The 13,583-nt window shown below is 35.1% G+C and overlaps 1 protein-coding gene across 1 annotated transcript; it reads left to right on the forward strand.

Annotated features, from left to right (window-relative positions):
• Window positions 1-10,716: 10,716 nt before the first annotated feature.
• Window positions 10,717-11,944, forward strand: LOC142635625 (uncharacterized). The gene is made up of 2 exons (XM_075809759.1): window positions 10,717-11,205; window positions 11,315-11,944. Exons 1-2 carry the CDS (start codon window positions 10,717-10,719, stop codon window positions 11,942-11,944), a joined length of 1,119 nt encoding a protein of 372 aa, XP_075665874.1.
• The last annotated feature ends 1,639 nt before the right edge of the window (window positions 11,945-13,583 follow it).

Raw genomic sequence — 13,583 nt, forward strand, 5'->3', positions numbered from 1 at the left:
AAATGATAACAAAATTTCATTATACTTAAATAATTAATGCACTAAAAATAATTAATATAGCAAAATAAATGTATTTATTCTGTTAGATAATTAATGCATAACTATAGATAATTCATGTATATGCTTTTGTTAAAAATAAATTATGAGACATGCTAATTTTTTTCCATAAGAAAATTTGCATTTTCAACAAACATAATGAGCTAGTCTCATAGCTATTTTCATATCCAAAGCATATTTGTATTTCCATATAAAAAGAGGAAATGATTTTTTCTTCATATTGGTAACTACACAAGCAGCCAGTGGAACTTTAACCCACAACCTCATCCTCCAACTTACTCTTAAAAAGAAAGATGCGTAATTTAAGCTAGAGCTCATTTGCCAGAGGAAATGAAAACTAACCATCAAAAAACATACGAACCATATAAATCAAACAACAACATAAAAAAATAAATAAAAAATCTACAAATTACTTTTTAATATAAAAATTCCACACCTTCAAATCTTGCCAGGAAGCAGAATAAGGGAGCCCACAAACTACAACTGTAAAACAAAAATTAACATGCATCAGAACCATTAAAGCTAAAAAGGGTCATTGAATTCAACCCCAAAACAACAAAAAAGAAAAGTGAAATGAAACTAATAACAAAACAAAATTTCAATAAATTAAAGCAGGTCCCTCTCCCATGCCTCGAACTAATAAATGAATCATATTTAATTCTACAGTATTTTCCACATACCAGAAACAATCAAATTTCCAATCTTTGAGCTACAAAAACATAAAACAAAAGCTACCCACAAAATATTCACACATCATTAACCAAATGACCAACAGATAACAAATCCATTCACTAAAACACAAAAAATATTCACTTTCAGTCCATTTTCCACCCAAAAAGAGATGAAAACTTTACCATATTTTCCAATAGAACTAAATTTTCTTTATTTTCCACATTTTCTCAATGACCAAACAGAATATAAAGGCATATAAAGTCCAAAAACAAATTTGATAACAAATATACAGAAACCATAACATTAATGGAAAAAAAAAATACACCTTGTGGTTTCACAAATCCATCAATGCCGCACCCTTGCAATCTCACCTTGTTGGTCTTGTAAAATTTGGTTCAAAATCAGCCTTGGTACCCATGAGGTGATGGCTAGTCTGTTGGGTTTCGCGAATCCATCAAATATGTTGGGTTTTTTGGCAATTTATATTTTTGGTTACTGCCGGCGGTGGTGATGGCAGCTAATGATGGTCGATGAAGGCCGTTAGTGGTGATGAGAGAGAGAGAGAGAGAGAGAGAGAGTGTGTGTGTGTGTGTGTAGGTTTTTTCTTAGAGTAACAATAGAGAGAGTGTGTAGGATACATTGGAAAATGAAAAGGGAAGGGAAATGAAAAGGCAAAATGGCGCTTAGGCCAAAACAACAGAGGGTACATTGGACTAGACGCGGGTAATTAAAAGGTCTACTGTGTAAGTCCAAACTGCCGCTATAACTAAGAAACAACGCTGCAAAAAAGTATCTATTGCGGCGGTAATCCAATCCGCTACTATAAATAACAGAAATGCCACTACAACTTATTTATTGTGGTGATTTTATATACCACTATTGTAGTATGCCGCAAAAGGATATATTTATTAAGGCGAGTTTATGGAGCACTGCTATAACTAAGTCTAATGCTACTAAAACAAGTATATTGTAGCGGTTTATATAGTGCCGTTGTAGTATGGCGTAAAAGGCTACATCTATTGTAGCGGTCCAATGAAACGCTGCAATATATCTCATCTACAGTGACGAGCCAAAAAAATGCTGCAATATGTGACATATAGCAGCAATTTTCACAACTGTCGCAATAACTCGATTTTCTTGTAGTGGTCAACAACATTTTTTTACAACACGTTCATAACAAATTCTAAGTGACAAGTTATTACTGACTATTATTGGTAGGCGAAAAAGTAATTTCGGTGGTGGGTTCAAATTAAAATAAGTAACAACTTAACACTTAGAATTTGTTGTGAAAATATTGTGAATGTGACATTTAAAAAAAAAAAAAAAGAAGCAATACACGAAAAATTCACAACATTTTTCCCAATAGTTGAGTTGACAAACTTTTACTAGTTCTTTTCTAAATCCACTATTAATATAATCTTTTTTACTTATCACTATCAATCTGTGGCATCGAACGGTGTGAACTTTTGACAAATTTTGTGTCTATAAACTTTCTATTAAAAAAAAATCAATGTAGTTTATGTTAATTAGTAATCTTACATCTAAAATAACATAATAGATTTTAAATAATATTTAAATTTTTCTAACAAAAAAAATCATATTTTTTTGAAGATAAAAAAATCATATTTAAATATATAAAAGGTTAAAATTTATTTTTTGCCTTAGGCCCCTAAATGCATCAAGTGCCCCAATGCAAAGTAGAAAATATTAGACTGTTGTTTCATGCAAAGTGGAAAATATTAGACAGTTGAAAATGCAATCTTGGGGTTAAGATGAAAGAAGCATGAATGATATACTACTTTTCTTTGATCTACTTAATCTCTAAAAATCAATTTAACCTAAATTAAAACTCTTAAGAGATTTTCTCCTTTAAAGTACTTCATGTGTAATAGTCAATTTAACCTGAATTCTTTTTAGAAGAATTTAACCTGGAAAAAAAACGTTCGGCCTAAAAAAAAATAATAATAATAATAATAATAATAATAATAAATATAAAAGCTCTTGACCTTTGCGGGTTAATTTTTAGTTTTCTAGTACTTTCTAAGACTTTTCATATTTTAAATAGTCGGATAAAGAGTTTATTTCGAAGTGGACTTTATATATATATTTCGTCTCAATAATAAAAAGTTGCTGTTTATATATAACTCTGTCTATCCTCATAGCTAGCGGAAAGCCTAATCCTTCTTTAATTTGGTTTTATTATAATAATGCCAAAATTTATATCGACATTACACCCTACTTCTCTTAAAGCCAAAGCAAAGCCATAACCCTAACACTAAAACAGGCATACACAAACAAACCAACCATGGTGAAGGATATTCAGTGCTCTTTGAACATGTACGAAGCCAAGCGTCAAACACACTCAGACGACACCACCGCAATCTCCGTCTGGTTATACACCACACAACGCTACCAACTCAAAATCCATCCCCCTCAGGGCGGCGTTGAAACCGTTGTTGAAGACATAGTTTCCCCACAGCAGTTCTATGCTCAGGTGAAAATCCCTCTCTTTGTTACTGGGCTGCGTTATGCTCGCCACAACTACTTGTCAAGGGAGTTGTCTAAACTTAACCTCGACCCTACTGTGTGTGAGTTCTTCAAAGAGCAGATTGAGTCTTGGGTTTTTGGGGAAGTTGACAAAAGTGGGTGCAGCTTTAAGGAAGGGTTTGAGATTGTGGCTCAGCTTCATGTTTTCAAGACTGAGTCGGTTGATAAAGAAGAGTTTGATAGACATTCATACCAAATTCATGGCATAGAGATCTCTGATCTGCTGAATTGGAATCCAGCATTAGAGTCACTATGTTAGTTATATTTTTGCATAGCATTTACTATATTTGTATTGTATTCGTTTTGAATCATTAATTCTTCATTCGGAATATAATGTTGATATTTGTGATCTTGCCACTTCATTTACCTATGCAATTAATTACTCCAAAAATAATTGCTTAATTTGTGTGATGAGTAGTACATCACTCTCTATCAAAAATGTACACCACACATGTAGATTTTGTACTTGAAACTCATTTTCTTGTTTAAAAATTTCAACCTATGGCATTCACATTTGATGATAGTTCTTTATCATCAGATTAAGACACCAATCGGTTTTTGATGTAGTCTATCATCAGACTAAGACTTCAATTGGTTTTTTATGTAGGCGAGAATTGAATCCTAGATCTTTTATTCAACCATTAAAGATTTTACTAAGTCGAGCTAATTTGAACCCACAAAACTCATAATTATGTGAAAAGAGAGTTTAATCCTTTAGTTTTATCAAATAATTATGGTTCTTTATATTATTCAGATCAAAGGCTTTGTGAATATCAATTAGATTTTGAAATAAATTAGCGCCACGCTTGGGACATTTAGAAATTGGCTCATTCAAACTGGATATCCTTTGGGCATTTATTTATTTTTAATATTACTCAAATTAAATTATTAATTTTGATTTATTCGGAATATAGTGTTGATATTTATGATCTTGCCACTTCAATTACATGCTATATAATAAATTAATTACTCCATATAATTTTTCTTTGTGTGATGTGTAGTGTGTATTTCATGAATTTATTTAGTGTACCTAATATATTAGGTCACTCTCTCACACAAATGTGAACCACACATGGATCTTGTACGTACATAAAACTCAAATTTTTCACAAAGGAGGGTGTAATAATCCTTTAGATATATCCAATGATTTCTGGTATGATACATTATTCAGATCGATGGCTTTGTGGAAATCAATTATATTCTAAAATAAATTAGCCCCATGCTTGAGGCATATAGAAATTGGATAATTCAAACCGGATATCCATTGGGCATATATGTAGTTTTTTTCTTTTTTTCTTTTAATATTTCTCAAATTAAATCATTGAATTTGATTTTTTTTTTTTTTGGGATATAATTCATCTATCTCTGGTTAGGAATTATCTCTAAGTTATACAAAAACTCTGATGACCTAGATATATTTAAGACATATATTGAATATCGTGTTAGTAGTAGGGACCCAACTATGAGTGAGTCAGTTGATAAATTGGGTGCAAGATTAGATTCTAAAGTAAATTGGTGGCACGTTTGGGGTATATGGAAATTGGATCATTCACACCGTTTATCCTTTGAGCATATATTATATATACGTATAAAATTGTGAGGTGTTAAAAACTTATGTAGTAATAATACTACATAAAATATTATGAATTTAATAATAAAAAATGAAACGCCTTCAATTTTGCATATATTATATAGATGTATCCCTCAATTTTGGGGCGTAAGATACACTGCATAGTCATTAAAAATCATTATAAAAGCCAAAATTCTGGATCTGTTTCTCCCTCAAAGATAGCACAAGATCAAATATGCCACTAATACTCTAGTACTACAATAAGCAACTTTCAACCATCTACAAATAATTCAAATTAAAAAAAAAATCACAAACAACCACCTAGAAATAACAAATTCAAGTAACAAAAGTTTCAAACAATCATCTAAACCAGATATATATTAGTGCATTAAAAAATTATATAAAGTTCAAATTACATTCATAATCAACTGCCACTACATGTCTACATGCAAAGAATGGTTAGTAACAACCAAAAACATTTATTGAAAAATGGTTAGTAAGAACCAAAAACATTTATTGAAAAAAAAAATTTGGCGATATGTTATTACTTAGAAAAAAATGCTATGTTTACAATATTTTCATAAAAAAATTGTAAGTAGCAGGTTATTACGAGTTGTTATTAGTTATCAAGTAATTTCAGTAATTGGTTTAAATTAGAAAGGTTTATCTTCTTTTAAACTACATCATAATAGTCATTTATTTAGAAGTGCACTCAACCACGAGGTCCACAAGTCTAGTAAAAGTTTATTTTGAGCTAACTAGAATCCATGCTTCTAGCTATGTATAGTGATCTTATTATATAATATAACTCGGCTGCTAGCCTCATAATAACGCAAAGCCTAAACCTAAACCTAAGTCCTTCAATCAATTACTATAGTTTTGTAGTGAAAAAGTTAGTTTTCTCCCAACGTGGAGCTCTCTCTCTCGTGTTTACACGAGTTTCTCCCTCCCTTGGCCTTGAGCGAAGGGCATTGATTTTTCTTTTTTTACACAATCACCATGGCCAGGGACGGAGGCATTCATTGACCAAGGGGGGCAGTGGCCCCCCCTAATTAAAAAAAAAAATTTATATATATATATATATGCATTAATTTTAGCAATTTTGTTCTATAAAATTACATTTTACCCTATTAACAATATTATTGAATCTTTTTAGAGTAACGTTAAAGATACAAACTTATTTACAATATTTTTATAAACTGTTGAGGTAGAAATTCTTATTGGTTCGCATCTGGGTTTATTACTTGCATAACTTTTTTACTTATCAATAATTACTCACTATATCATCAATATACTTCTAGCACTTTTCTCATTTTAAAGGCCATTAAAATTTTATAGATCTAAAATCTAAAACAACATATACTAGCCCAAAAACATTTGTGCAACAACAAAAATCACCAATAGCAAAGCTAAAAAAAATTAAGTCTAATTAACCAATTTTACTCAAATAAATAATTGCCCTTTAAAAAGTTTTAAATAGAATAATTTTGTTTTTACCTAGCAAATGCACACATTAAAAATTAAAAAAAAAAAAAAACCTCCACAACTAAGAAGCTGCCAAACTAGAGGTCAAAGTCGCCCCCCTTAACTTAAAATCCTGGCTCCGTCCCTGACCATGGCTGATGAGCTTGCTGATAGTATGGATAGAATGAAATTGACGACTGAGGAAGAAGAAATCATAGCTATTTCTGATGAAGGACGAATGGAAGCCCGGGAGAGTTGTCATCTGAGCCTGATCGGAAAATTTTTAACGTGCAAATCTTTTAATAAACTGGCGGCGAAAAATACAATAAGAAGAGCGTGGGGTCTGGATGAATCTTTGCAGATATTAGAAGTAGGGCCGAACCTATTTCAATTCAAGTTTCAATCTGAATTTGAGATGGAGAGGGTTCTGAGAGGGGGTCCTTGGTCTTTTGATAATCAACTACTTATGTTACAACGATGGAGGAAAGGTATGACTGTAGGAAATATTCGAATGGAGACAGCATCGCTCTGGGTTCAGATCTGGGGGGCTCCGCTTGATATGATTTCCCCACAGGTGGCAAAGGAAGTTGGAAGTAAATTGGGAGAGGTTGAAGAAGTAGAAGGGAGAAAACAGAAGGATGCTATAAATTTTTTTATGCGAGTTCGAGTTGCAGTAAAAGTAACAAAACCTTTGCGAAGAGGTGGCTTTATTGCTGGTTCTGATGGAGAGCGTCATTGGGTGTCTTTTAAATATGAAAGACTCCCTATGTTTTGCCATTTTTGTGGAATACTAGGCCATGATAAAAAGCACTGTGCAGCACATTATGCGGCGGAGAAAAACAGTGGAGGATTGGAGTATCAATATGGTGACTTTCTTAAGGCAGTAGGAGGTCAAGTAAGGGCTGTGCCAAACCAATATAATTATCCAAAAACCAAGCCGGAGGAAGGTATGGATACTGAAACAGCAAATCCGGTGGTGGTTGACTCACTGAAGACAGCAGCAGCGATGGAGGACAGTCCAGAAAATTCCAAAACGGTGGTTGCTGGAGATTCCGTGAATTCAGGGGAGGTAATTTTGCATGATGAAGCTAACGTGATGGGGAAGGAGTCTAATGCAGTAAGGGAAAGGCCGGAAATTATGGTAACAGATAAGGTGAATAATGTTTGCTCCAAGAATTTCGGTGATGCTCTTTTTTCAGTGGATAAGGGCAGAATGAAGTGTAGGCCAGATAGTGATCAAACTCATGTGCTTGATAACAAATTTAGCAGTCCAACGAGTTTGGAACTTTCTGGGTCATCTCATGTTAAGCCCAAGACTATGTGGACTAGGATAAATAGAATGGATTTTGGGCTTGGAGGTTTTGCTAGGGCCATTACAATTCCTAGTTTGGGTAAACGTGAACTAAGGGATGGGGAATCTAGGCAGCATGAAGAACTAGGAATAAAAGAAGTAAACAAGATGAGGTGGAAGGCAGTTCTATTGATATATCGGCGGGGGTGGATAGCCACCCTTGCCGGGAGCAATGAGGCTTCTTAGTTGGAACTATCAAGGGCTTGGGAACCCTTGGACAGGTCGGAGCCTTCGTAAGATTGTGAAGGAAAAAGATCCCATGGTCTGTTTCCTTATGGAGACTAGACTAGATAAGGAGGGGTTTGAAAATTTATACAACAACTTACCTTTTCAGAATAAGGTGATTGTTAAAAACCCGAATGCAGGTGGTGGATTAGCTTTATTGTGGAAAAAAGATATTAATTTGGAGATCATTAATTATACTGTAAACCATGTATTGGCTCTTGTCACAGAGGAAGATGGATTTAAATGGTACTTGACTGGGTTTTATGGGTGGCCGGAAGCACAAAATAAAGAAAAATCTTGGAAATTGTTACAACACTTGAAGACATTTGTAGAGGGTCCGTGGATGGTTATTGGAGACTTTAATGCATTCTTACATGCATCGGAGATGCAAAGTACAAGACCACCTAATTATGCACAGGTTGAAGCTTTTAGGGAAGTGTTGGATTCTTGTCAACTTCAAGATATTGGGTACAGGGGTTATCCGTTTACTTGGAATAATAAGAGACCGGGTGATGCAAATACAAGAATTAGACTTGATAGAGGGGTTGCAAATGAAGAGTGGAGAGTGCGATTTCAAATGAGCACAATTACTCATCTATCAACACATGCGTCAGATCATCTACCAATTATATTGCAAGTTCAATCCTTTAAACGTCAAAGGCAGCTGCGTGGGAAGTCATTTAAATTTGAGGAAGTCTGGCTACTTTCTAATGAGTGTGAAGAAGTTGTTAAGGAGGCGTGGGGTAGGTCGGGAGATGGTGCACATGGGCTGTTTTCTATCAGAAATAAAATTCATGCATGTGGGCTAGAATTGACAGCTTGGGGTTCGGCCAAACCTGATGAGGTAGCCATGAAGGAGCTACAAAAAAGGTTGGACATGTTGAATGAAGCCGAAGCTAGTGAAGAAAATAGAGTTGAGTTTTTGGATGTGAGCAAGCAAATGGATGATCTTTTACAAAAGCAAGAAATTTACTGGGCACAACGGTCTAGAATTTCATGGATGAAGCATGGAGATAGGAATACGAAATTTTTCCATTCTAAAGCATCACAAAGGAGGAAGAAAAATCACATAAGTGGTATACAAAATGCACAAGGGCAGTGGGTGGAAGAGGTAGAGGAGGTGGCTGAAGTAGCTTTAGAGTATTTTAACAATATTTTTAGTGCAGGTGCAGCTGATCAAATGGAGGAATGTTTGAATGCAGTTCCTCATAAAGTGACAAATAACATGCTGGAAGTCTTGTCGGGAGATTTTACTGCTGAGGAGGTGAGGGTGGCTCTATTCCAAATGGGACCTATGAAAGCTCCAGGACCTGATGGTATGAATGCCTTGTTCTATCAAAAATTTTGGCATATAGTGGGAGATGATGTAATTTCTGCTGTGTTGGATTTTTTAAATAATGGAAATATGTCACCGGAGGTAAATCACACACACATAGTTCTTATTCCCAAAGTGAAAAATCCACAGAAAATGGCTGATTTTAGGCCTATTAGTCTATGTAATGTGATTTATAAAATTATTTCCAAGGTGCTGGCAAACAGATTGAAACAAGTGCTTCCAGATATTATTTCTCCTACCCAGAGTGCTTTTGTTCCGGGTAGATTGATCACAGATAATGTTATGGTAGCGTATGAGACCATACATACTATGCATGGGAGGAAGAAGGGCAAGAAAGGGACTATGGCATTGAAATTAGATATCAGCAAGGCGTATGATCGAGTTGAATGGCTATTCTTGCAAAAAATTATGGAAAAGATGGGTTTCCCTACAAGGTGGATCGAAAGAGTGATGAGCTGTATCACTACTCCATCTTTTTCTATTCTGGTTAATGGAAGACCATATGGTATGATACATCCATCCAGAGGAATACGTCAAGGAGATCCATTATCACCGTACCTGTTTCTTTTATGTGCTGAAGGATTCACTGCTTGGTCAAGCAACTGGACTGGGAAGGGAGGATTCGAGGTGTGTCAATCACAGAGAGCTCCTAGAGTTACAAATTTATTATTTGCAGATGATTCTTTGTTGTTTTGTCAAGCAACACCGATGGAAGGAAAAGTGATAGCAGAAATTCTTCAAATTTATGAAAGAGCTTCAGGTCAAAGTATAAATCTGGAGAAGTCTTCAGCTTTCTTCAGCAATAATACCACAGATGTTCAGAAACAACAGATGTTGTAGATCTTGGGGGTCAAGGAGGTGGTGAAGTTTGACTCTTATTTAGGGCTACCAACTTTGCTTGGAAGGGATAAATACCATACTTTTGCTTATTTAAAAGATAGAGTATGGAAAAAATTGCAAGGTTGGAAAGGCATGTTGTTATCTAGAGCAGGGAAAGAAATTCTTATAAAAGCTGTAGCCCAATCTATACCTACATACATGATGAGTGTGTTTCAACTTCCTTTGAAATTGTGTGATGAATTGAATAATATGTGTGCTAAGTTTTGGTGGGGACAAGTAGGCAATGAAAGAAAAATTCATTGGAAGAGTTGGGATAAATTAGCAACTTCTAAACTAGAGGGTGGTATGGGATTTCGGGATCTAAGAGCTTTTAATTTAGCGATGTTGGCTAAACAAGGGTGGAGGATGATTCAAGGTACTGATTCTTTATTATCTAGGTGTTTCAAAGCGCGGTATTTTCCCTAATCATCTTTTCTTGATGCTAAAGAATCTCTGGGTTGCTCTTATGTTTGGAGGAGTTTGGTGGCAGCCTTACCTATTCTTAAAGCTGGATATTGTTGGAGGGTTGGCAATGGGAGCTCAATTAGGGTGGTTGATGATAGGTGGATACCAAATCATCCTACAAATAAGGTGCTACATCCTAATCATGAATTAATGGATGAGATGGTTGTATCAGATTTGATTAATCCGGAGATAAATGCATGGAGGAGCGACATGAGTCATTCAAGTTTCCATACGGATGACGCTGAAGCAATATGTAGAATTCAGCTGAGCAGACGACGGGTTGCTGATTCTATTATATGGAGCTATAATAGGAATGGGTATTTTTCTGTGAAGTCAGCTTATATGGTGGCAAGGAGGATACAAGGGGTGGATAAGGCAGAATCATCAAATAATAGTGCAAGAAAGAAGATCTGGCAAGTGTTGTGGAATCCGAAAATTCCCAATAAAATTAAAGTATTCATTGGAGGGCTTGTACCGATATTTTACCCACAAGAGTTAATCCGGTCCGAGGAGAGTAATATCGGAAGCCAAATGTCCATTGTGCTTAAGTGGAGGCGGGAGAGTACAATCCATGCAATCCGGAGGTGTGCTTTGCGTGCAAGATATTTGGGCAGGGAGTTGTCGAAAATTGCAGAAGAGGTGTGTAGCTTCCACTGATGTGCTGCAACTTATGGAATATTTAATTGATAAGTTAATGATTGAGGAAGTGGAGCTGTTCTGGATTCAAGCCTGGCTTATATGGAATCAGAGAAACCGAGTGGTTTTTGGTGGAAATCTGATGGACCCGAGGCACTTGAATAAGAGAGCAGAGGAGTACCTGACAGAGTATAAATCAGCACAAATGCAGCTGACTGTGATGCAGCCAGAACAAAATTACAATGTGATCTGGAAGCCCCCACCATCTTCTGTATATAAATTAAATTTCGATGCAGCTATTTTCTCCGACCTGGACAGAACTGGTATAGGAGCAATTATTCGAGACGAGCATGGTCAGGTTATGGCGGCAATGACAGCAAGTGGGCCACCAGTGCGCTCTAGTATGGAAGCAGAATTATTGGCATGTCGAAGATCATTGGAATTTGCTGTAGATGCTGGATTCAACAAGCTGATTATAGAGGGAGACAATGTAAATGTTATGGAAGCCATTTCATCGACAAAGATAGATTGTTCTTTGCTAGGCTATGTGGTGGATGATATTCGCTATTTGGTTTATTGTTTGGAGTGGGCTAGCATTAGTACTACTAGGAGGGATGGGAATAAGGTTGCACATGTTCTTGCTCAGCATGCTAGGAATTCTCTAGATAATGATGTATATTGGATGGAGGATTCTCCTCCTCCGGCTGTGGAGGCCTTGGCTTACGATGTTTTGCTTTTATGAGTTTATGAATGAATGACCCCTTTCAAAAAAAAAACCTAAGTCCTTCACCTATAACTCGGTTGCTACACATAACGCAAAGCCTAAACCTAAGTCCTTGACCACTGACAATGGCAAGAGAACCTTACAATCTGGTCACTGATATTCTATGCCGACTACCGTTCAAGTCTCTTCAGCATTTCAAGTGCCTATCAAAGGATATCTGCGCCATAATCAACAGCCCAAAATTCAAAACAATGCAGAGGAATCATTCTCTAACCACCAACTCTAACAGCATATTCATTGTTGGAGACAACCAAGAGCTCTGCTCAGAAAATCTGGACTCACTTGCATTGGATTGCTATAACAACTCGCCATCTTTGTACTTTTTTGAAGATATCTTTCTCTGGGACTGGAAAGATCTTACGGTTATATATGTAATACTGGTTGATTTTGATGCTAGAATTTACTTTTTTTTTCTTTGAATGATTTGATGTTTGTGAAGTAATTTAACTATGTGATTTTTAAGTTTATTTTTATTTTTTTTAGTAGAGTTGAGAAAATCGTTGTTCCAATGATCTTTCTTTGTGCATAATTTTTCTTTTCTCTATTGGAAGATAACATCTTAAGAGAGGTCAATTAAAATGTTAATATAACAGAGGTTAATATAACATATAGAACTATTACTTAACCCAAAAGTTTAAACTTATAATTTAGACACATATGGCCTGTGCAAAAGATGTAAGAAATCAAGTATCTAGGGCAAACCATTCATGGTCTTCTTTTATTTTATGTTTAAATGTGAAAAATCAAAGCTTTGTATCGAGGATCCAGATATTGCACAGAATGCAATACTTTGTATAGCCAAATGACAAGTTAAAACTTCACTTTTGATCTCAGTAGTTCGATTTGATAAAAAAGTTAAACTTTTTAATCATAACCTTATCAGATCAGACGACCAAGATGATTTTTTTTTTTGGGTAAAAATGAGACCAAAATGAAAAGTTATGTTTTCAACTTTCATCTCAACCATCCAAATGGTTACATGAAATTTGGAATTCTAGTAGTGAATGGATGGCACTAGAATTGTGACATTTTGTTTTTGTCTTCTTACACTATATCAAAATTTTATTTTGCCTAATGGGTCATAATCTAATGTGGGTGTTTTTTGGGTTTATTAGGCAAATTTTAGGGCTGATGCTATTTAGAGAAGCCAATATGAATGTTCTAAGGGCTATTTTAGGATTGATATGCATCTTACTGGGTCTCGACAACTCTTCTTAGTACAAAGGTCTTTTTGTTTGTTTTACTAAAATGGTTGAATCTTTCATTAATTAATTGACCAGTAAATCATTTTGTACAATGGGGAGAAGAAAAAGGCAGGCAATTCTCAATCCAATCCTCTAGCCCCTCCTTATTTTGAGCTTCACATGCAAGGGTTTTACATGTAGTTCGATTGGATAAAAAGATTAACTTTTTAAATTTTAACCTTATTTTGAGCTTCACATGGAAGGCCTTTAGATGTAGTTCGATCGGATAAAAAGATTAACATTTTAAATTTTAACCTTACCAGATCAGACGACCAAGATGAAAAGTATTTTTTTTTTTTTGGGGGTAAAAAGGAGACTAAGATGTAAAAGTTATGTTTTCAATTTTTCATCTC

The sequence above is a fragment of the Castanea sativa genome, chromosome 5 (assembly GCF_040712315.1).
Source record: "Castanea sativa cultivar Marrone di Chiusa Pesio chromosome 5, ASM4071231v1".
Taxonomy (NCBI): Eukaryota; Viridiplantae; Streptophyta; class Magnoliopsida; order Fagales; family Fagaceae; genus Castanea; species Castanea sativa.

Excerpts from the sequence above, each read along its gene's own strand:
- LOC142635625 (XM_075809759.1), top strand. The coding sequence starts at position 10,717 with ATGGATGAGATGGTTGTATCAGATTTGATTAATCCGGAGATAAATGCA. Across the intron at positions 11,206-11,314 it reads TGTCGAAAATTGCAGAAGAG|AGAAACCGAGTGGTTTTTGG; the intron begins GTGTGTAGCTTC and ends ATATGGAATCAG.